The 24,826-nt window shown below is 43.0% G+C and overlaps 1 protein-coding gene across 1 annotated transcript in view; it reads left to right on the forward strand.

Annotated features, from left to right (window-relative positions):
- The window catches only part of CRB1 (crumbs cell polarity complex component 1), a 200,911-nt gene that overhangs the window by 108,755 nt on the left and 67,330 nt on the right, over window positions 1–24,826 (forward strand). The window contains exon 5 of the mRNA XM_090049760.1: window positions 873–1,055. Within this exon, the coding sequence (XP_089905886.1) occupies window positions 873–1,055 (183 nt within the window). The remainder of the gene's footprint in view (window positions 1–872; window positions 1,056–24,826) is intronic.

Consider the following 24,826-nt stretch of genomic DNA (forward strand, 5'->3'; position numbering starts at 1 on the left):
CTTGTCTGTGGTCACACAGGAAGCCTGCAGCTAAGCCATGAAGAGAATCTATGCATCCTGATTCCCAGGCCTGTGCATTAATCACCACCCTTCTTCTTTTGTATGCCTGCTTGTTTTCTGAATAATTGAACTATAACTCAGGTATAAAGGTGAGGGGTCTTTTTTCTCTTTCCTTTTCAGCTTGGCAACTCCAAGGGTTTTTTTGTGGGGAGCTGCATCTACTACACACTTCTTACTAAGGTGTAAATGATGTACTTGAAAAACTGGACCAACAATAACATTATTATCAGGAATAAAATGACAGCAACTGCAAAAGATCAGCTATTTCCCCAAAAGACCCTTGCGTACAACAACTTCTAACTGAGCAAGCATACATATAAAGAAACATTAAAAACTGGGAAAAGGCTGGAATAGTAATGGGAGTGTTCTAATGCTATCCCCATTTTCTGTAGAATTCTGCACCCAAAGATGTAGTTAATAAGAAAAATTGTCAAAAAAAGCAAAAAATAGAATTTTTACTTAATATTTTGAACCCCCAAAAAGTTAAGCGTTCAAGTCCCAGGCTCCAGTGTTGCACACTATAATGTTTGGATCCAAGTATATCCATAGTTCTGAAGAGTTTAATATTTTCAAATCTAGAATTTTGATTCAGGTTAATCTTGGTCTTACTAATCACACATATTGTTTGACAGCAACGCATTCTTGTTGAAGAATTATGAGAAATTAAAGGCTGAATAATATTCTCTTAGGCATGGGTTATGTTATGCAAATCAAAACTTCCGTTCTTGCCTTACAGCAGTTTCTATATCCTGGGAAACTCATAAGTTTTACAAGACTGAGTTAAACACTTCCTTTTGATTGCTGTTCTGCAGGATATACCGGTTCCCACTGTGAAAATGATATAAATGAATGCAGCAGTAATCCTTGCCTCTATGAAAGTGAATGTGTGGAGCGGTCCTGGGTAAGCTGGTATGGAGCTATTCCAGAGCTGCCACCCAAGTTCAGCTACCACAGAGCATCAGGCTACGTGTGTAGCTGTAAAGCAGGTTTTACAGGTAAGCTCTCTTTGTAAAAACTGAGGACATAATATATGACAGGGTCCACTGGATGCAATGTAAATGAATCATTTGAATGTACTGACATGTTAAATATGTCATAGTGCAAAGGGTCCCCCTGCTGGTCACAGTAAATATATTTTAACAAAAACACTTATGACATACTGATAAAAATGAAAGAGCATTGCTTCACAAGTTGCAAGGTTAGCATGTTACCAACAATCTCTAAGCATGCTATCTAAACAGCAGGAACACATGAGATGACATCCTGCATCAGGCCACAGCAGTGCCCAGTATCCTATATCTCTCAGTGGCGGAGGATGCTAAGAAGAAGAGTATGTATGCTGGGCCTATCCAGATTGTCTCTTGTCCCTTTTCCATTTGTTTCCCCCTAACAATCATATTTAATATTCACTAATTAATTCACTGATGGTTTTATCCTGCATGAATCTGTCCAATCCCCTTTTGAGCTTGTTGAAATTGTCAGCCTCTAAAAAGTCTGATGGCCATGAGTTTCACAAATTAATTACACACTGGGCATGTCTACACATTCATTAATGCATCGTAATTATGGCACACTACTTTAATGCCTTGTAATTGGTGCTACTGTGTATTGGCACTAGTGCATGCTTTTTTGGGTGATGCTAATGCACAGCAGACTAATTTACTGCGCATTAGTGCCTTAGCACAGGTTTTGCTAATGTGCAGTAGAATTAGTCTACTGTGCGCAAAGCATCTTGTGGAGACAAACCCACTGTGTTAAAAGAAACTAATTCATGTTGCAAGAGAAAGAAAAGTGTCATGTCATGTCATGTCATGTCCTTTCACACACTGTCACATTTACTTGGAGGACACTGCAAACACTTTTCAAGCATCATCTTCTCTCCTGTGTTCCAGTTTCACTATGCATACTTCCGATAATCTATAAATAATGAGAGCAATTATGATGCATTTTTGTAAATCAGACAAAGTAAAAATCTACATTCCAAGTTTTCAGTCTCTGTCTCAAGGCTTCTAATGTAGTCAATATAGTGATACCTAGGCACCAAGGGAAACACCCCTTAACAGCAGGACAAATGCAGCTCTGTTAATAAATCTGACAGGCTATGCACTGGTTATACTCAGGTTTTTAAATGAAAAGTAGTACGAAAGGAAACCATAAGTCAGTAGCATAAAAATCTATCAGTGTTAGTGATAATCTTGTAAAAGAAAGTTAAATGTCTTGAGATTTGTGTTAAATTAGCATGTTAGTCTTTTAAAAAGCCAACCCAGCATTATAAAGCTATGGATCTGTTCTACAGTCTGACCCTGTTAACTCAATTCTTCTATTTCCCCTGAGAAAAAACTGAGGGTTTGTTTTTTTTAAATAAAAGGGATGGATTTTACTAGTTGTCAATTTCTCCTTCCATTCATCTCCTGAGGTTTATAAAATTTTCCATACCCCAGTGGTAGTAACCTCTATGACTTACCAGGTACAGAAAATATTTTTTTCTACTACCTTTCTTTCTATCTTGGGCTTCTGGATGAGTGTTTCCACAGGGCAATCATGAGATTCTGTATACTTCTTTTCCATCATTTCTCTTTAACTGTTCCACCCTATCCAGTTACCAAACAATGCCTTTGCACTTTGTGTTCTCTCAGATGGGATCCTGGTTTTCTCTTGTTAAAAAAAATCCCCAATTTGGGGTAAAAAAAAGGTAACTCTAAATCCACATTTTTCCATAATTAGAATGAAACACCACTATATATACATCTATATGTTACTGGTGTTTCATTTAAATCATGGAAAAATGTGGATTTGAAGTTCCTTTTTTTTAACTGAAAATTGTGGGTTTTTTTAAATCAGATAAAACCAGGATCCCTGAACATGAAGCTTCCCTGTATGCTAATGGTATTCCTCTTCCCTTGCATCAAGCACCCACACTATTATCCCAAGTCTCTTAAAATTTCACTTCTTTCCCTTGCTTTTCATAACTGACTTGCAATCCTTGCTCCCTATTCTTTCCCTATTGCACTACCTTTTAAAAGTCCTATGCTCTATCATATGACTCAACTTGTGTTTCCTTGTTTTAACTCACATCCCTCCTCTTCCTCTCCTTACTCATCCATGACCTTTATGTGTTTTGTTTTATTTATTTAGGGCCTGGACACACATTTCTTAATGGCTTTATAGTGGTATATACAAGGAGTAAATGCACAATGTTGAGCCCTAAACCAGTTTAACTATTAGAATCAATTATAAATTGCTCCAGGGCACAGACAGAAGTGCTAATTTCTGGCCAATCTAGCCACAGAAAGCAGTCTATAGCTGTGACCAAACAGAAGTGCATGCCTGCAGACCACTTCAGAAATGGCCAATCAAGTGAAAATCTGAGGGTTCAGATGAAGATGCTTCAAAACAGAACGTCTTCTGTAACATGTGTCTGCACCACTTCCAGGCCTGTCACTGTTTTCAGAATGAGAGAGGGGGAAAGAAGCAGAGAGAATTTGGTCTGGGGTTTTTTCAGCCCCCATTAGAAGGTAAGGCAGGCATGCTAGAGCCACCCCACCCACCAGCACTGTCTGGGGAACCCCTAGAATGAGCTCCCTCTGCTCCCTTTCCCCACTTCCATTCTGATAGGATAGGAGGGAGGAGGGGTCATTGATGGGGGAAACAGGCTGCAGGCTGGCAGCCAGCAGCTGAATTCCCCTACCCCCTGGAACCAACAGTGAACTTCTGTTTGTTCCAGGGGATCGTTGCAAGTCAGAACACTTCCTGCAAAGCATTTTGAGTTACAGCGGGGAACTGCACTTCTGTTTGTACCACCATTGTAGTTACCCCAAGAAATAAGAAACAGCAGTAAAACTATATGAATGCAAGTGATACCAGGGTTTATGATGTGTCCACAGTTATTCTAGAGTAGCTGCTTGCTCAATGCAAATAGGCTATTTCCCACACCTTAGTAACAAGACACTGAAATAGGACTTAATATTGCAGCTTCCCAAGATAACCGATTGTCTGCCCACCCCAAATCATGGTGTGATTTATTTGTTCAAAACTGATGTAAATGACATCAGCACTAACTTGTTATGTGTCCAGGCCTTGTACTTTAACTCATAATGCACTATCTTTACTTGCACTGATAAATATATTTACAAGCGAGATAGTACTCATTGGCCGCATCCAGACGAGTGTGGCCATGTAGTATCTGGTGCCAAAAATGTACTGCACATTCAGCTGTTCTCTGCATTGCAAGGGAGTAGCACAGGGGGTTTTTTGACACCTGGATATCCAGGGGGCAGCATACACCATTCAAAACCAGGGCCTTGCCAGCCAGAGCCACAATCTGGCTGCTGGCAAGGCTCTGAGTGGCAGGATTGCCATTGCTGTAGCCCCAGGAGGCCTCCAACCCCCCAGGTAAGGCTACGGGGGCCAGCCCAGTGCTGGCCTCGGCCTCTCCTATCCCACCCAGGGTAACCTGCTGCTCGCCAGAGAGTGCGTGACACAGGCATTCCCCAGGGACAACTAGCAGCAGCCAGAGGGGATTAAGATTCATGGGGCCCTGGGAAAACAGAAAACTGAAGGACCCCCACACCCATTTTAAACACAAATGTATCAAAAAGCATTAATAAATAGATCTGTTAAATGTTTATACGGTGTATTAATAAATCAAGCACAACACACAATGTCAAAATTAACTACTCAGTTTTGCCACACACAACACTGAATAAAACAACTGCCTTAAAAAAATTACTCAGATGCATGGGATCACCATAAACGTATAACACAAAAGGAATGATGTTTTAGTTTAGTGGTCATGAAGACTCTTCTTTGACTTTTTTTAAAAATACACATTTTACCCCACATCCTGCCAGGGTATGCAGGGGCCCCCTCCCGAGTCTCCAAAATCCATACACACACCCACCCACAGCCCCCCACAACTTCACAAATAACTACTATCTCACACACACGCACACAGTTAAAAAGTAGCCTGTCATGATTTATATACCAAATCTCTTGATTTTTAAGTTTGTCTCATGATTTTTCCTTCATAGCCGTGTTGGTCTGAGACAAAAAGAAATGCAAAAATCTAGAACTCTTGGTTCAGAAATGATACCTTTTATTAGACCAACTAGGAAATCACAAAAATTATCTTTTTCTGCAAGCTTTTGAGCACAAAAGCCATTCACCAGGCTCTGGGAAAATTAAAGATGGTAAAAAGTCCCCATAGGTAGGAAATAAACTTCACTTTTGCACAGAGGGAGCTAGAGATGGAAAGCTGTCCCTCTGGGTCCATGAGAGTGTCTTTGTGAGTTGTTCTATGTTGCCCTTTGAAGTGTGGATCAGGTAGGATTCCTGCAGAAAAAGATAATTTTTTTGGATTATGAACTTCATTGCAGAACAGCAAGGAAGTTTTCTAACCTCCCTGCTTGTCATCTGAAACCTCCAGGGAAGGAATCCTGCCTGGTCCACACATCAAAGAGCAACTTAAAACAATTCACAAAGACACTCTCATGCACCCAAGAACAGATTTCCAGCTCCAGCTCCCTCTACAAAAATGAAGCTTATTTCCTATTTTTGGACCAATTGCATGGCTGTGATAGATATAGACAAGATTTGGGTATCTCAGTACCCTGACTCAGATCCATTTGACTTTGCAGTCACAGTTGCAGACCAACTCAGAGGCCAAGGAGACCTGAGGAAAGGTACTGTGATACCCAAAAACTTGTCTATGTCTATCACAACTGTGCAGTTGGTCCAGTAAAAGATATCACCCACAAGAATTCTTGCCTCTATCATATTCCCTACACCATCACAGCAACAATATGACTTCAGCACTACCAATGTACAGTTATGACATTATGCATTAACTAGCCATTTGCCCATCAAGAATGATGGGCGGGGGTAGGGGGAGCTGGTAGGGATGGAGCCCCATGCCACTGCCCCCATCTGGGGCCACTCCCCCCCTTCCCTCCTGCTGCTTGGGGTCCAGGCCTGCTCCCTCCTTCCCCACTATGGCAGCAGGGGGAGGGAAAGAGCAGGCCCCAGCCCAATGTGGGTGCAGGGGAGGACGGGGCCTGAGGGTGGGGAGAAGCTGGCCTGCCATGACAGTGGTGGTGGGAGGAGTGGGCTCAGGGCTGATGTGGGGGAGGGGGGTTGGGGAGGATTGGGCCTGGGATGGAGGGGGGGAGGAGGCCCACTCCTCCCCTCCCCCCCCAGCTACTGCCGCATCAGCCCAGGACCACTCTTGCTCCCACCACCACCACTGCAGTGCGCCTGTTCTCCCCCCACCCCATGTCAGACCCGCTCCTCCCCCCACCACCACTGCATCGGCCCACATTGGCCCTGCAGACGGCAATAATGGAAGGGGGGAAGGGCGGGCTTGCCCTCCCCAGTGAGGCCTAGCCCTCTCCAACAGCAACCCAAGCCCCTCTGCACCAGCGCTGCCACCTCCAAGGAGCAAGGGATAGCAGGCAAAGCCCGCTCCAGTGGCTTCACCCTCCACCCCCCGTTCTGTCCACTCCATTGCCACCACCTCCAGGGAGCAGGAAGGGGGGGGGGGGGTGAGGCCAGCTGCTCAGGCCTCGCCTCCCCATTTCCTGTGTCCTCACCATCATGGTGGCGCTCTGCCATGCCACTACCTCCTGTCCCTACACTGTATTTGCATTCTGATTGGTTGTTTCAGTCAGCTAATCAGAGCATGAATAAGTATAAGGGACAGACAGACAGACAAAGGCTTTTATAATATTAGAATTAACAGTATATAATAAATGCTGTTCTCCGTTCTGTGATCTAGGCGGCACTACATACCTGCCCATACCCTCATCCCTATAAATGATGTAAGCAAAATCTAGGTCTATTGCACAGCTATTTAATTATTAGTGTGCCAATACATGCAATATGGGCTTCTAGAATATAGCACATTTTTGATAGTGAGCCGCTATCATAAATACTGTCATATGTTTGGACACTTAAATATGTGGCTTGATTTTCAAAAGTGTTGAGCCCCTAAAAACTTCTACTGATTTCATGTGAATTAGGGGTATTGCTTTAGGCCGATTTTTCAGAATTCCAAAGTGCTTATGCCTTACAGTCATCCAAATGCCTGGTGGGTGTCTCATTAAAAAAATGCAAGTCAGAACAAACAGAACTGCATTTCACACTCAGTGGGTTGGGCAGATAGCAGGGCTGTGTGAAGCTTCAGACCATGATTTGATTCGACAGAAATTCAGCCTGATTTGGTGGCTGAATCTCTGAATCCAAAGCGAATCAGGAGACCCTTTAATCTGTCTGAATCGAATCAGAACCCTCTAAATAGATTCAGAAAAGTTCAGCGATTCTGATATAGACACAGCTTTAAATATTTTTTCTAAATACCAAGCGCATGGGGGGGCGGAGGGGGTTGTGCTCCTGTAGGATGCTCCATCTGCCCCCAGTATCGCATTGTTCATATACCTGGTACCTCAAGGTATGTAGAAAAAACATTTAAAACTGTGTCTATAGTCAAACCGCTAATTCTCCGAATCAACATAAAATCTTCAGATTTGGATTCGGCCAAATCAAATCGGAGATAGTGATCTGAATCAACAAATCAAATCACCATCCCTGATTTGGGCTGAATTGGGATCCAAATTGAATATGGCCCATTTCGCACACCCCTAGCAGATAGCTATGTACAAGAAAAAGTGTATAATAATCAGCTCCCGCAACCCTACATTTTGCATACCAATGGCAAAATGTGTTTACTCCTGTTATTCAGGACAGCTCAGCTGTAGCCTCTGGTTATCAGTGTGGACCAGTTTTAAATCCACTTTCCTCACTGGCTGTTCTGAGCTACAGGACAGTTAAGTGACTTGCTCAAGGTCATACAGTAAGACAGCTATTCTGCTGGAACAGGAACCTAGGATCCCCTGGGCTCTCAGGCTTTGCTCAAACAACTAAAGAAAATTGTCTGTTGGAATTAGAGCTAATGTTGCAAGACTGATTTGCATAGGAATAATATCTGAGCTAGTGTTTATAAATGCGGTGCCCTAAGGTGCAGTGCTACTAACCTCTCCAAATTCCTCTCAGTAGCTCCCAGTCTTTTCATTCTTGAAACCAAATGTACTGAAAATTTGCCTCAACCTCTTTATGTGTCAGAAATGTTGACACCAGAAGCCTGCATGAAGACAGAGTGGAAATATTTGCTTCTGATGGTGATAAGTCATTTCGATAATTATAGCCAGAGACACAGACTCACAATAAATAAATCACATGGTTTAATTAGAATTAAGGAAAACTTATTATTACAGTCTGTAGCAGCAGCACTGTTCAATCCATAGCTAAATCTGTGATCAGGGTCACATGCTTCATCATACTGGATGTTGGTTTAGGTATATTGTGTACAGTATAGCTGAACATAAGAACATGAGACCAGCAGGCAGACCAGTGGTCCATCTAGCTCAGTATCCTGTCTCTGGCAAAGGCAGAAGTGGATGCTTTAGTGGGTGAGTATACAAACAGGGTATATCCAGAGTCCTCTATCCCCTGTTATACCCTCCCTGGTGTCCACCATCATTGGTTTACAGATACCAAAGATACATCTCTGATTCTTCTGCATAAGTTATTAATGGATCTATCCTTTGTGAACTTCTCTAATCCATTTTTTTACCTGGCCATACTGCCTCTACAACCTCCTTTGGAAATGAGTTCCACAAGTCAATAACATTTATGTGTAAAAAAAGTTAGTTTTAAACCTGTCTCCTGCTAAATTCGCCAAGTGCACCCTAGTTCTAGTTCACCCTGGGATTTGGTGAATAACAGTTCCCTATTCACATTGTCTACACCCTTCAAGATTGTATAAACCTCTATCATATCCCCACTCTGCCTTCTTTATTCTAAACTGAAGAGTCCTGGATTATTTGGTCCCTTCTGGGATGGTATGAACTGCCTTCTATTGTTTTAAATAAACCCTCCGTCATGTTTTAATGTCTCAACACACTGGGTAAGCTAAGTTGTTTTGGCTTACCAATTAAGGGTATGTATTTTTGAAGTTGAAGGTCATCAGTTCTTCTAGCCTTAATACCTAAAGAATTGCATATGCTTAAGTACACAATATGCAAGCACAGAATACCGTTGAAATAAAAGATCAATAGGATAAAGCTTGCCCTTTTTAATGTTAGCTTTAAATGCTTTAATATACCCAAACAGAAATGTAAAGTGAACTTGTGAGTTCAAACCACCCCACAGCAAAGCATTTTTGTTTGTATGACTGTTGGTGTTTTATCCAGTGGCTGAATTGTAGAGAGAAACCTTATCTGTGATTTTAGTCTACTGGAGGTCACAATGTGGCCGTGTAGTGGGTACATCTTATCATCAATTTGCTTGGTGAGTTCTTGTTACTGCTTTCCTGATGTCTGGTAGGGCAATTCCAACAAGTGGGGGACTTTGGACATTCATTGGTTTAAGGCATCTAATAATTCACCACGTACACACTCATCAACTTAGTCAAAGCCAATTGAAATTAGAAGAAAGATTCCCACTGACTTTGCTGACCCTTGAATCAGGTGCTGATTTTGTAACAGTTCAGGTGTTACAAAATACAATAAAGAAATGGATAAGGTTAAAATCAAGTGCTGGAACTCAACAGAAGACCAAGAATCTCCAAGCATATGAAAGTATTTTTTTTAGCCCAAAGAATCAGGAGATAATATCATTTAAACTTATGCCTATGCTGGAGTGAAATACTGCCCCATTGTCTTCTGTAAGTAAAGAAATAAACATTTTTGGCAATATTTTTTTCATGGAGGTTGTTTTGCTGTATGATGGAAAATTGTTCCCAAGGAAGTAGAAGAGAAAATATCCTTAGTATCTGGGTAACTCCAAACCAACTCAACAGATCTGAATTGAAAAAACTCCAAAAATAGTTGTTTTTCTTCAAAAATATAACCATGGAGAATTTCATCCCAGTTGGAAGGGTTCTTTGAGGGACTTACAAATGGTTGAACCCCAGGCACATTCCTGGAAGCTGTTGAGATTTCTTGCAAGTGTTGAGCTGCTTTTTAAGCCAATAAGCTTTGAGGACGATTGAGTTTCAGGAGAGAAGTAGTTAGCTGGGTTCATCTGCAGTCAGGCAGAAGGCAGGATAGCGATGCACCTTATAGATTAACTAATCAGAAATGCATAAGCTTTTGTGAGAAAGCTCATTTCAGACACTGTCACAGCATCTCTGATTCAATTAGAATCTTCCCTGCCTTGTGCCTGAATTTCCAGAGCTATGCTGAACTTTACATTAGTAGGTCATTGAATGCTGATACTGCATCTGATTATTGTGTCCAGATTATAGAGCCTAATGGACAGTTTACTTTTTTCCTAAAGTAAAATATGTCTGTAATTTGTTACTTTTATCTAAAAGAAGTTAGTGTACTAAAATTATTCGTTCTAGCTAAGATTCAGAAAGATACTTAAGGAAATGTGTAACTTTAAGTATGTAAATAGTTCCATTGATTCAAGTGAGGCACATTCCTAAGTACCTTGCTGAATCAGGACTGTTATGCATAGACATTTAAATTCTGTTTTCAGCCCTGTAGTTGCCAATGTATTGGTGATGAGACATTTATGTTCTATATTCCTTAGTGCTACACATTGCTTAGTATAATTTGAAGTGTGCTGTTTAACATTTTTACTTCCACTACTACTGAGTTACCAGTGACTCATTTCTGCCAGGTTGGAACAAAAAATAAAGCCACATTCCTAGTGCCTTCATTAAACATTAGACAAATTTAATGACTTAAATGAATTTGCTAGAGCCATCTGAGCAGATGCATCCTAGAAGTGACCTGAACCCAGTCGTAGGTTCATGTGCAGGAGTTGAAATCTGATACTCCACCATTTGAATTAATAGAAATTTTGCTACTGATCCCAAGATGGGCAGGACTGACAGTACTGGAGACCAAACACCAGGAGTTTTGCACTAATAAACTTCTGGAAGCTGCAATGAGCATAACAATAAGCTCACTAAGCTGCATGTGTATGGGGTGCCTGCTGCCTGCTACCACTTGAATTAACACTGAGTACTAAGAATGTTATCATTCACAGCAACCTTTTCACAGTCATTTGCCAGTTGTGCCACCAGCACTGTTGTTTCTTCGGTATCCTGAAGATGTTTTTTGGCATAGGAATCTTTTTCATTTACTGTTTTTTTCCCCCCTTTTCAGTCTCACTGGCCCTTTTCCCAATATGTTGGGGCAATGCATGAGAAAATGATGCGATCAGACTGGTGTCATATGCACATTCATTTCTTGGCACAAGTAAGGAATGAGTAAAGAAATTCCCCACTACAATCAGCAGGATGAAACAGAAGGGAGCCAGTGCTGAGGAATGCTGAGCGCTGTCTCCCTCCGTGAACAAATAAAAAAAGACTTCATGCTGAGGTGGGGACAGTGTGCAACAAAGCTTAAAATGCTCAGTTCACTAGGGCTCTCATCCTAAATTCAAACCAATGCACAGGTGCACAAGAGGCATCACTGTTTTATCACATTTCCTGACATTCCTTTAGACCCAGAATGGGCTGCAGCACCAAGGCAGAAACTCTGAGGAGCCTGTTGCTCAAGGAGCCACATTCCTCATGTATGTGGGGGAGGCGGGAAAGAGGAGGAACATGTGCACACAGTCTGCCCCATCCAATAGTATAAAGAAGATTGCTGACCATAGGTACTCTATCCCTATTCTGCAATGGCACAACTCAGCAACACAACCTTCCTACTGCTTGCTCTCTACCAGGGGGTTCAGCACCTACAGTCCTTCTAAATGAGCAGGGGTAGGCCGGATCTAGTGTATCACTGCCAGGCTGTCACTGCAAGGCTCATCTGGAGTCCAGCAAAGGCAGAGACAAAAGTAATCACTTCTGCCCTTTCTTGGAAACAGATCCTCATTTTAATACATTTTAAGGCAACTAGTCTTGTGGAAAATGGGGCTGTTGTGGACTGCAGATATATCTGGGGAAGATGGGGTGACATGTAAGGGGTGCACATGGATGCACATGCACCCCCTGAGCGTGGCAGTGTACCTCCTACAAAAAGGCACCGCCGATACTGTCGGTGATGCCTGCGGGCAGCTGCCACTTGCTACCCTGCCGCCAACACCACTGGCAGCTGTGCAGGCGGTCTGCAATCCTCACCGGCTGCTGCCAATCTGTGGGTGGTCACCAACCCTTGGTCAGCACTCACCCCCCGCCCCACCTCCACTGCCGACAGTGCTGGCGGCATCTGCAGGAGCTCCCCTGCTTACCACCACGCACTCCCACTACCACCATGCCCCGCCAGCCACTGGGGGCACATGTCGTTCATGATGGGGCTGCTGTGGGCTGCAAATGGGGCTGTTGAGAGAGTCTTGTAGAAGATGCCTTTTAATTCCCACCCTGTGTCCCTCAGTGGGGGCAAGAATATTATACAGTTATTATACCTGTTGCTGCTGATGCATGGACATGAATACGGTGGTAGACAGAGCAATGCCAACCCCAAATGCTTACAAATCAGAAAGCAGGCCCTCCAAACACAGGATCTTTATATTAAAAAAAACAAAACCCCCCGGTACAGTGGAGTTGCATCATACACTCATTTAACTTACGCGAATTCATCATACGCGTATGCCCCGGAGTGCCGACTGTATGGATTCAGCCTGCAGCTGCCCCCCGCAGCGCTGTGCAGGGGCCAAGCAGCTACACTGGGAGCAGCCCTGCTGGGAAGCTGTGCGCGCGTGCCGGGGGGGAGTTTAGTGGAGGCTGCCCTGGGTGGGAGGGAGCGGACTGTACCATTGGATGGGGGAGGGAGCGGACTGTACCACTGGGCAAGCCCAAGGGTAATTTTGACCATACGCGATTTTCACCTTCCGTGCTGACTTTAGAACCTAACCCCCGTGTAAGCTGCGACTCCACTGTATTTTCTTGTGATTTTGGTTTCTTTGACATTTATGCACCTACTGTTTTGGTCCTGCGTCACACTGGAGATCTGCCGCTTTGGACCGGATGCGATTAACCGAGCCTGCTCCTCACACAAGCAGATGCGCACGATGCTGTGCCACGTGCAGTTGTATGTGGCGAAATGTGCAGCAGCGCACAGAAAATGGTGGCCATGTGCTTGTGAACTAAAGTACCTCCAAGGTGTTTTAGTTCAAAAGCAAACCACTTCAATTTTCTCCACGCTGACGCACATTTCACCACTTATACAATTGCGCGTGTCGCAGCACCGGGCCCTTTACAAAGCGCCTAGTGCTGTGGTGCTTACACACGTAAAAAGCTTAATTCTTAAAGTTTGCCAGGCAGCTGTCGATGTCTATGTGCCACATTTATAGAATAAGGTGATTCTGAACCAACTGAGAACAAAATTAAAGAAATTTGCATAAAATGCTGCCAGTTGGGGTGGGGGTCGTTCTCCCCAAACCCTAAAATTCTGATTCATACATTCATTATCTCTCCCCCTCTCCCTCCCCTGCCACATGTCCCCCACATCCAAGCCATTAATTTAGCACCCCGAATCTCTCACATTAGTTTTCACCTCCCAGACCTCAATACACCCCTTGCACTTCACCCTGCAGTTTCAGGGTTCCTTTCCCAGATTCCAGATCCAGGAAAAAGACATTTCCCGGTGTTTTTCTTGTGCTACAGGGAAGGAGGGAGAAACAGAGGGGAGCCAACTCATTTTTCAAAGGAAGAGAGGGAGAAACAAGGCAGCACTGAGCTGCTGAATTCTCTCAGCTCTTCCATCCCCATTCCCTTTTGTGAATATAGTATCAGTTGCTTTCTTCTTTATCCTCGATTCCAAAATTCCTCTGGCACCAAATGGAAGAAGAAAGAGCACTCGGTGTATCCTTCAGGAGCTCTGATTGGCTTCCCCTCCTCAGGAGGTGGGAAAATAAGGAAAAGAACCAATCAGAGAGCCCTTTCCCCCTGGGCAGGTCTGCAAATTGCTTGAGGACTACACTCTGCCATACTAATGACGGACAAAATCCCCTGTGGTCATTTATAAACCTTGGCGACACTGTAGATTGACAGAATAGAGAGATTAGATGGACAGATGCACATTGTGGTTTGTAGGCTCACTGACTTCCTATCAGACCAAGAAGGGTCTGGGTAGCCACAACCTGTCTAAATATTCAGGCAGATAGGAGAGAATGGTCAGAGATATGTTGCTGATTGGCAAAACAACTTATCATCCTCAGTACTTATCATCACAATTACGTGATGGTAAGTACTGAGGACTGTGAAGAATGGGGCAGGGAGCAGGGTACGAGCAGGGGAACCCTGAAAAGTGGCAGGGTAAACAGGCCTGCACAGCAGGTGAACCTTGGGGATTAACAAGCAGGGGTGTAGGAAACAGCCCCAGAGCTCGCATGGTTAAGGAGGGACACCTGGGCAGACTGATTAGAAAAGCCTCCACAGGACTGATAAAACAAATATTGGAAGGAAGAGAAAGAGGGAAACATGGCCAGATTAGGAGAATCCCTTCTACAGGAAGGAAGCTCCTAAAGGACAGCCGGGAAAGGCTTAAGAGTACCTGAGCTGGGAAAACAGGGAAAGGCCTAGGAAGATCCCAGCCTTAGAGGGACAGTATGCCTTAACTGTCCCAGGACATAGGGAAGTATCTTTTTTTCAATTAGAGAGCTGAAAGGGCCTGATTTACTTCCATTTACTTCCCAGAGGGCCAAGGAGGACTAAAAAGGGATAAAAAGGACTAAGAAGAGGTCCCCACAGGAGTCTGGGTGGTATCAGCATTAAGGTAGGAAAATGACTGAAAGTTAAAGAATACAGAACAGGAGGGCAGAAGCCCAATAGGCAGCTGGGACAGGGTCCATCTAGAGAGGCAGGGCACAGCACGGTCCTGGTGATCGAGACAAGAACATTGAAGACAGGGTATCACAGAGCTCACAAGCCATGGTTTGTAGCAAGAGAGACTGCCAAGCCCAAAGGTAACACTCTTGTGAGCGATGAGTGGCCTCCCTTCTCAAATCATCATCTTATCTGAACCAAAACTGTGTGGCAGGCACTGGAATGGAGGCAGGGTTTACGCAAGATGAGGTCCAGGGCAGGAAGGCAAGGCAAGGACCTGTGACAATGAACCTACAACCATACATCTTACACAATGTTACACATGTTATTAATGTGTGCACAATGGTAATTGCCATTTATAGGGGGGCCAGGAAATTATGTGTAATATATTCATAATCCCTCCCAGTACTTAGGTTGCCTATACACATCCTAGTTTGCCTTCTAATTAGAAAGCATCGGAGCAGACTCATTTAGTCAAGTCTGCTCTGCGTTCAAATTAGAACACTTCAGCATGGACTCATTGTCAGGTGTATGAAGCCCCCATGTGTTTTAAAATAGCCATAGGGGTGCTTTATCTAAATCATATCAAATGAGGTTTAGAAGAAGCATCCGGCAGCCATTTTTAAATACACCGGGGCTTAATATGCATGATGGTGAAGTATTTTAATTAGAGTGGCTGTCCAGGAATTGCTCTAATTAAAATGCCCCCTCCCCCATGCCCTTGAGCACATGTATAAGCAGTCTTAATGGGATCAAGGATCTCAGAGAGTCTCTCCTCTTCCTTTGTGAGGTTCAGGCAGCAGACAGTAGCCTGGTATACATTAAGTATACATGAAAGACTTACCAAAAAAGATCCCATGGGATTCTTGCTCTGACCAACTATGTTTCAAGGTGATGAAGATGCTCCTTTCAGGCATGCACCTAGGTAGAAATATATGGAAATACGAGAAATTCCCAATTTTAATACCCGAGACTCCTAACTCTAAAAAACCAAAAAACCAAAATAAAACTAGACAGCCCTGAACTTTATTTAGTGTTTGCTCCATCATCTGGAATGGCTTAGTTTTTTCAGTACTGGGCCTTATTCTTCTCAGATTTATATCAGTATATATCAATTTCATTTTGTAGAAAAGAAACAACATCAAAATCAAGCCTAATGTATCCAAGAGATAGCAGCCAAAGTTTGGACCTGATTCTCATTTATAGTGAAATCACTTTATACCAGTCTGACATTATAAAAGGGCTTTAAAATAGGTGCAAACTTACATTTGTTCCAACCTAATGTAATTAAACCCACTTTAATATCCTTTTGCTCTCTCAGAATGGTATAAAACAGCCTCAGTGACAAGAAGATCAGGCTCTTAAAGGCCTTGTCTACATTGGAAAGTTGAAAAGAAAGAAGTTTAGTTTTTTTCAGTCTCTATGATATAGCCCCTTCTTTTTTTCTGAAGGCATTTAAACAGTGCTGTCATGTCATCCGAGTTTCAAGAGTATATGAACTGAGGTCCCTTGGTAGTGCATGTATGTCACATGCACTACTCCACTCAAATGTGGGGAGAAAAAGAAATTGCATTATGTGACCAGTTAGTCTGCAGCACCAGGCAGCTTTACAGGACTGGTGTATGCAAGTACTGTACCTCAACACATGATGCCCTCAGGGCCTAGAAGGCACTGGCAGCCTGCGAAAGCCCAACACAAAAAAGACAATTAGCACTTTAAAGTACTTTCTCCTCTCTCCTAAAGCCTCTGATCTTGAAAGAGCATTTGGACAGACTTTAAATAGATCTTATAATGCTTCTTATCTCCAGTATTTTTAACCTTTCTTCAATACTTAGCATGCTAGTAAGAGTTGTTCACTCTCTCATCGGCTGTGCTTACCATGAACTGATTCCTTTTGAGTCATCCTCTTCTTTGCTGATTTTTTTTTTAATTCCTGGAATATGACAGAGCACTCTTTGAATTGCATCCAGATTTCAGTTAACCCCAAGCCCTGCAGAGTGCCAGTGAGACTTAGTGAAAGCTTTGCATGAGTTGGGGAGCCTCCTCTAATTTCTAACCTCTTTTTTGTTCACTTTCCACCCAGTCCCTTTCCTTTGCAGGGAGCAATAATCATTTCTCACGTGCCAAATTGATAGCTGATAGATTCTAAAAGTCAGATTGATAACTGAATTTATATTACATCCTTCTCTAATAAGTCTGCTAGAACAGAGAGTACATTGGTAGCTGCAAACTTCTTGTGCCTATATGGCCACCAGGAGGTTAAAGGTCCACCTAAATCTAACATCCACCCAGACTAGTATGATTGAGACAGCTAATTTCCATAAGTAGTAGTGCACAAAGTAACAATGTGGCTAGCATCCCCCCCCCACCAACTGATGAAACATTAGATCTGAATCAGCATCAGGCAGCAGTTTGCTGAGAGGATGAAGTACAATGCTGCCTGGGACCATAAGAAACATGACCATGCTTTTCCGGTTTGAGTGGTAATCTCAGGATACCCCAGGAACTGGAAACAATATGACTACATTCAGTCAGTTGTAACCCTTCTGCCAGACACTGGATGGCAGTAACTAGGGCTGGGTTCAGATTTTGGGGTTCTACACAAATTTTGTATCTTGGTTTGAACCTACATCCAGGCACCTAGAAAACTAAATGTTGGGTGTCCCAAACTTTCCTGTTCACAAGCAATAGTAAACTATAATGGTTTAAAGCAAATCCACAGGAGCTCTACTACTAAACCCAGGCATGGGGTGACACTGCTGCTGTCCAAGGACTCTACCAACAAAATGGCATGTTCTAGATAGAGCGGCCTGCTTCAGAGATTGCAGCTTCTCCACCACTGCAGGGGCATTGTCTCTACTTTTCGCTGCCACCAGGATCATTGCCCCCACTTACCACTGTGATCCCCACTGGCCACTGCCAGTCCGTGGGTGGTCTGAGGCGGGGTTGCTGCTCAGGATAGCCATTCTGCTGCTCCCCACCACTGCTGCTGTCACTGCACCCCTCCTCAGGGAAGTTGTGCTGCCCAAAAGGTATGGGGTGACCCTTGTGAGGACTTGGGTGCAGCTGGGAAATGGAGTCAATGAGCCTCTTCCTGCATCAGCTTCTACCTGTAGGCATAATTAGAAAAGGCCAGCCATGCTAATCTGGTCAGGCAGAAGGCAGGGCAGGGTAGCAATGTAGCATGAACAACCCATTGTTATAAGGGTGTCATTATAGTTTAAACAGATGCAGTTTTGTTGTATTTTGACAGTTCCTTGGCACTGCATGGCTCTCTAATCATTATTGTTCTACCACCAATTTCCAGCACTATAATTATCTAGCTACTTACTAGGATTAGAACCACCTCATAAGTAGATGTGAATATATCCTTGCACTTCTACTGTGAAGTAAAAAAGTATTATTATTTCCATTTCACAGAAACAGAAAAAGGAACAGTGAGATTAAATGCCCTATTCAAGGTCTCATAAATTGGTTCTGAACAACCCAAATCTCTTGACTTCTAAATCTAGGACTTTAGCCACAAATTTATTCTTATGCCTCTGCCTTTCACTTGAGGATCCCACACTACCTTGTATATTTTAATAGAGTCGTATACCATCCCACTGAGGTGCTAAACATAAATTTCAGTGAAGCTAAGTTTTTTGGAGTCCAAAATGTATAAGAATCTTTATCATGAGAACAATATATGAAACCAGCCAGATGCTATAGTTCACATAAAGTATTTTTTAATGTGAAGAATAATTTTATTGAAATGGAAATGGACTTTGTCAATAGATTCAGACCAAGAAAGTTAGCAAGAACTAGCAAGACAGTGTATCACATAAAAGCAAACCTAAGTAAATATGGGCATTGGTGGTTGGGTCCTACCAAGACTGAAAGATGGTAATTCAGAAAGAAGCTTGGGAGCTTTTCATGATGACACTAAATAAAAATAAGCCCTGGTTAATCTGACAACTGATCTGCAATAATGAACAAAGATTATGCTTTTTGGGATTGCTAACATAACTATATCTGCATTTCTCAAGCAAAATGTGAAATTACATGAGGAATGGACCACCTCTGATTTCCAGCTTCTTGTAAATTCAATAGGATTCTCAAAGAGCTCATGGATCTCTCTTTTGTAATAGTAATCAGAAAATAAACCAATTCAAATTGAAAATATATAGCAAATTAAAACTCTAGGGAGTTTCTTTCCATACTGTTTCCATACATGTGCAAAGCTCTGGCTTTAGAATTTCACAGATGACCCTTCATTACTGTGATCCATCTTGTCTGGTTACATTGTTGCACTGAGTTATATAATACAGTCTGATGTGATTGACAGAGCCTGCAAGCAGTGGATATTTTAAATCTGGCACATCTCCCTGCGTTAAACATTGCTGCACATAAACACTTTTTAGCATCCTTGAAGGGAAGACAGGAGAAATATGAATAGCTTCTCAATCATGAGCTCCCAGACCCTGCTACACACAGACAATATGCTTAGATTCAGACCTGGACACAGGCATGAACAAACTGGGTGGCCCCTCGGGGCCCAGAGAGAGGGCCCAAACATGAAAAAAAATTACAATTGCAAAAACAAAGTTGCAATATTGCGTGTATACATGTATCTAATCCCCTGTTGTCTGATTATTATTATTATTATCTCTGGCGAAGCAGGGCCCAATACTAAAAGTTTGCCTGGGGTCACCAGGAGTCTACATGCAGAATCCCCAAGTCCAGCACTGAGTTGAATGTGTTCCAACAGAAAGAGAATTCTATATTACTGGCAGCAGGGGAATGTTTCTGTATATCTGCATGCATGATTTTTCTCTCCTTGTACCAATTCCTGATTATTCTTTAACTTATTGGTCTCATATTAACAATATTCTAAATGCCTAGCAAAAATTTCCTTTCTAGGGCCCCCTTAGCTCCTTACTTCTCACCTTCCTCCTTCCAGCTACTACAAATAATTCTTCCCCAGCCTTTTTGCTACTGAAACTTAGATATTCATAGACTCTTATGTCCCTGTATTGCCAACACTCAGCTTAGTCATATGCATTCAGTTCCTTCAGTCTCCCTCTACATGACTTGCTCTCATTCTTTCTTCATTTCATGGCCCTTGGATTGTCTGAAGCTTAATTATCCGTCCTGTATGCTGCAACTCAGGACTGAATACAAGCCTCAGATTGTTCTTTTCCCATGACTGAATAAAGCGTAATTATCACACCCCCCAACACAAGCAGAGATTGATAAGATTATTTCCCCATGACAATGCTGATCTTAGTCCTTTCTTGCATGCCCCTTGGCATCTCATCAGTACAGTTAATAAAACATGTTTTAGTAAATAGATAAATGTTCTCCTTCTTCCACATAGCTGATGGAGTTTTCTGTGTAAAGGACAAACTAGTAGCTAGCCATATTAAGTTGTGGCAAGTACACCAAAGACAAAGGCAAATCTACCAGTGGGCATGAAGGGGAAAATTTGATTTGTGGTTATAATCATGCAGCAACCTCTGTGAAAGCAGTCAGTGATGCTGCACATGGTCAATTGATATAACTTTGTCCAGTCTCTCTTCTTAAGAACTGGATTCTCCAGCTCATGAGGAACTCTAATTTATACAGGGTGCATCTATGCATGTCCCTATGGTGCCGTTGTTACCATGCCATCATTTATTACTTCCTTTTGGCCGTACTAAATGAAGGTGTAGTAACAGCCCATACAGCACTGTGCACATGGTGCATGGTTATTTTTTCGCTGCTACGTCACCATAGCGACACGCTATACTGAAGGAGCACGTCATTATGGTGACATGGCTGCGGTGTCAGGGTTTTTGCCCGCAAATGCTATGTCACCATAGTGTCTTGCTACAGTGACACAGTGTCACATGTAGACATGCCCACTGTTGATGTTTTTAACTCCCCCTAGTAGCTTTACTGTTTTGCTCAACAGATGTCTGTGAAAACATCCCTATACGCTCACCGTTATAAAATCTAAGATACGGTGTACTGGGAACATAGTCAATTGACTTTATTAGATAAATGTTTTTCAAGGCACATGACCCTGCTGCTTTCCTTCCTATCATTATAACTCAGGAGTAGCATCACTTTGGTCAAAAGAATCACGCCAGTGTAAAATTGGTCTGAAATGATACACGCAGGTGTATAGAGCTGCATACAAAATAGCTGTCTGGATTATTGCTTTGCTTCTAGAAAGCATTTATTGAATGTCTGTGTTTACTATTTTACCTACTGTTCTACCATTGGCAACGTGTAGGAGATGCACGCAGGTGCATGTGCCCCCCCTGAGATTGGCCCTGCACCCCCAGTCAGCAATTTGATGCCCCCCACACCCCTAGACTCGAGAGGCACCAGTCGCCCATGTGTTCTACATTATCTGTATTAATGTGCATGATCTCTGGGCTAAATTAATTGAATTTCCTCTCAAGAAAAAAGCATGTCATTTTTTTTTTGATCTACAGCACATGGATTTTTGTGTTCATAATCTGGCATTTCCTTTGGTCTTCTTTACAAATGAATTAAAGTCATATTAATGCTTTAGATAGTTATACATAGTTATATCAGAAATATTGAACCCATTCAGCTGTAAAATCATTATTATTCCTTAATACTGTGTATAGAGAACAAAACCTACCCACCACCACCGTCCTACCCACCATCACTCACCCGCTCCAAAGCTGAAATTTTAACAAATTTGGCTGTGGCTGTAACAGAGTAAAATTTTTAACTTTGGAGTTGCAAGGAGAGGGTGAGTGATGCTGGGAACTGGATGCCCATTTTGCATGCGGTGGGGAACATTCAGCCATGGTAAACCCATGCTGTGGCATAGAGAAAATGCATCTTTTTTCTTCATTCTGCTTTTCCAAACAAAATGCTTGTTTTATTTGGGGCATGTGGTATGCAAGGAAATATGGTATTTGTTTTGCTCTGCAGTCTGTGATATTCTCTTAAGAACAATTTTTTTTCTTTGTTTTGCTCTGTTGCACTGTCAAAAATTACTATGTTGGGCTGTCATTATAAAACTCCTACCTAAAATTGGCATGATGCTTTATTTTTTGTTCATAAATTAACATCACCACACTCTAGGAAAATTCTTTGTATAGAGGAAACAAAAAATACTTAAATGTATGTAAGGCCTGCTAAACTTTGGCAATCATTTTGATTCTAGATTTAGCCTGTTGCACTCCAGATTAGAAACTAATTCCACAAAATTTATTCATACATTTCAATAAAAAGGGTTTAACTAAGTCTGCATATACAGGGCCTTAGCATCAGTATTTTCTTAAGGCTGCATAATGTAAATACTGGGCTTTTCAGATTCAGGAGATTATGAATGTTTATTTTTGTGTTGTGTAAATCAACATAGAGCTATAGAAACTATAGAAAATCAGGAGTGGTGATTTTGTGAAGACACAGAGAAGTAATACGATAACTGAATGAGGTCTAAAATCTGTCAGTTTTTACACCTCTGAGGTTAGGCTTTCCTATGAAAAAAACATCATATTTTAATTCCTATGGTAATACCTATGGAGATGGATGGTATGGTTAACCTAATCCTGAAGGTGCTGAGCACCTGTACTCTCAACAAAATGTGTATTTTACTTAAGTATTGGATACGTTCACATTTTGCTTCTGATTTTTAAACCAGCAACAGGTTACACACCAGTTTTCAGTGCCTCATATCAGATTCCAATACTACCACTGGTACTTTCTAAAGCATAAAAAGCATATCCATGCAGACTTAGAAATGCCAGTCATAAATATAAACCTTATTTCCATTTAATAATATATTGAAAGGTTTATTTTTGGTGTAAAATGCTTTTAACCCCTTTGAACTTTCATATTGGTCAGCTAAGCATTGGCATATTGGCATTTTCCTTTTAAAAATAATTGTACCTAGACTAGGAAACAACATACAACATTCCAGCAATATGAAGTAAGTGGGTTGATTTAATAGGCTGGCTTGTGATGGACATCTGTGTTTCCAAGAAAGGGATATGCATTTGATTCTGGGGATGACCTGTCAGGTCACAGGACAGCTCAGGTGGGACACATTAGACATGAGAGATAGGAAGTTCTTGCACTGACAATTCATAAGCTGTCCAGTTCATTAAATGTCAGACTTGTGACAATCTATAGGTGGGGACCCTTATGTTCAATTTTGCCTCTAAGGGCCACCCTCAGCTGCCTGGTGGTCTCTGACCATCCAGATACCCATTTCCTCACTTGCAATGCCTTTATAGAATAAATTAATGCAAACCCTCAGTCCAGGTCAGAGGACAATCTCTGAGTGCCTCCCCTTCTCTCCCTATGTCCAAGCAGGGCTGTGTGAAGCTTCAGGTGCTGATTCTATTCGGAGGAGATTCAGCCTGATTTGGTGGCCAAATCTCCAAATCTGAATCGAATCAGGAAACCAATTAAAAGGTCCTAATCAATTTGAGCTCTCTGAACCTTTGGAATAGATTCAGAGAGCTTCGATGATTTGGATAGGCCCTGGTGGCTGCAGCAGGGAGCTGCAGCTGGACTAGGAGCTGGTAAATAGGGGGCTGGGGAGCGGGAGCACTGGAGGGGGAGGGAGAGGACCATGGGGGGACCCCTGCCAGGCCCCTTCCCCTGCCTGAACCTCCAGACCCCCCAACCTCCCCCCACTCCCCCAGCCCCCCCCCCCCCCCGGCTGCCCTGCCTGCCCCTGCTCCCAGTGCTTTAAAAAAAAGCCCCACTCAGCAGGTGCTGCTGGGTGGAGGGGGCAATCCTCACTGCCCCATGCTGTGGGGGGGGGGGCTCTGCAATGAGCCCCCTAACCCCTCTCCACGGCTGCCCCACCCAACCCAGCTCTGGCCCTTTGGGCTTCAGGGGGATCGTGCACAGCCCCTCACACAAAGCAGAGCAGTGGGGGACAGTAGGGACAGCCAGGCAGGAACAGCGAGTCCAGGGGTTTTTCTCATTTTTTTTCTTCTTAAAGGGCCAGAGCTGGGGTAGGCAGGGCAACTATGGGAGGGGCTGGGACAGCAGGGGGAGGTTGGGGGGCTCATGCAGAGCCACCCATGCAGCGTGAGGCAGTGGAGGGCAGCAGGGATTACCCCCCCCACCCAGCAGCACCAGTGGGTCGGGGCTTTTTTTTCCCCAAAGTGCCAAGAGCTGGGGCAGGTGGGGCATCCATTGCTGGAGCTGGGTGAGTGGGCAGAGGCTGAGCCTGGGTGATTGAGAAATTCGGCTGATTCAGCAGCAACCAAATCTCTGAATCAGATTCGGCCAAATCGATTCGAGGCAGTGATTCAAATCACCAAATTGAATCACTGTTCCTCGAATCGGGCAAATCCAAAGCAAATACTAGCCACTTCGCACAGGCCTAATATCCAGGCTTTTTTTATGAGCCTCGTCAACTCTCAAGTAGGCCTTCCAGTCCTGCAGGGTTGTCTATGTGCAGCATTTCTGCTCCCCTTACAGCCACCGCATGCTTTATTTTATCTTTTGTACCTGTCACCATCCCACCAGCCTCTCTCCAGGCTTGGATATAGGCTTGTCACTCCAGCTTAGTCGTCTCTTCAAGCTCTCCCAAAGCCAACTATGCAGCTCTTCCTGCTGCTGTGCTTATATAGTGAAGGAGAGGCAGGGTCCTACTGTGCCTGCTGTCTTAAGGTGCAAATATTCTTTCACTCCTTTCTTTGTAATAAGGCCAAAGATCCCCTATTACAGACTCCACAAGAAATGCAACTTTATATTCATAGGCCATCCTGAGTCTTGAAACAAGGAGTGGTAAAGGAAGAGAAAATCATGAGGGGATGAAATCCTCATAGTATTTAGGCAGAAATCATCATCTACTAAAGCTTCTTGGACAAAACCTGTCAAGCATAAATTCACTTAAAAAGGTGCAAATGCTGTTAAAACACCCAGATACCGTTAACTGTAAACACACAGAATCAAACTGACTCAGATTTCCCATCCATAAACTAGGATAATATTTATCTGCCTCACAGAAGTGCG

This window comes from Crocodylus siamensis, chromosome 5, assembly GCF_052110815.1.
Source record: "Crocodylus siamensis isolate JL-2025a chromosome 5, ASM5211081v1, whole genome shotgun sequence".
Lineage (NCBI taxonomy): Eukaryota > Metazoa > Chordata > Crocodylia > Crocodylidae > Crocodylus > Crocodylus siamensis.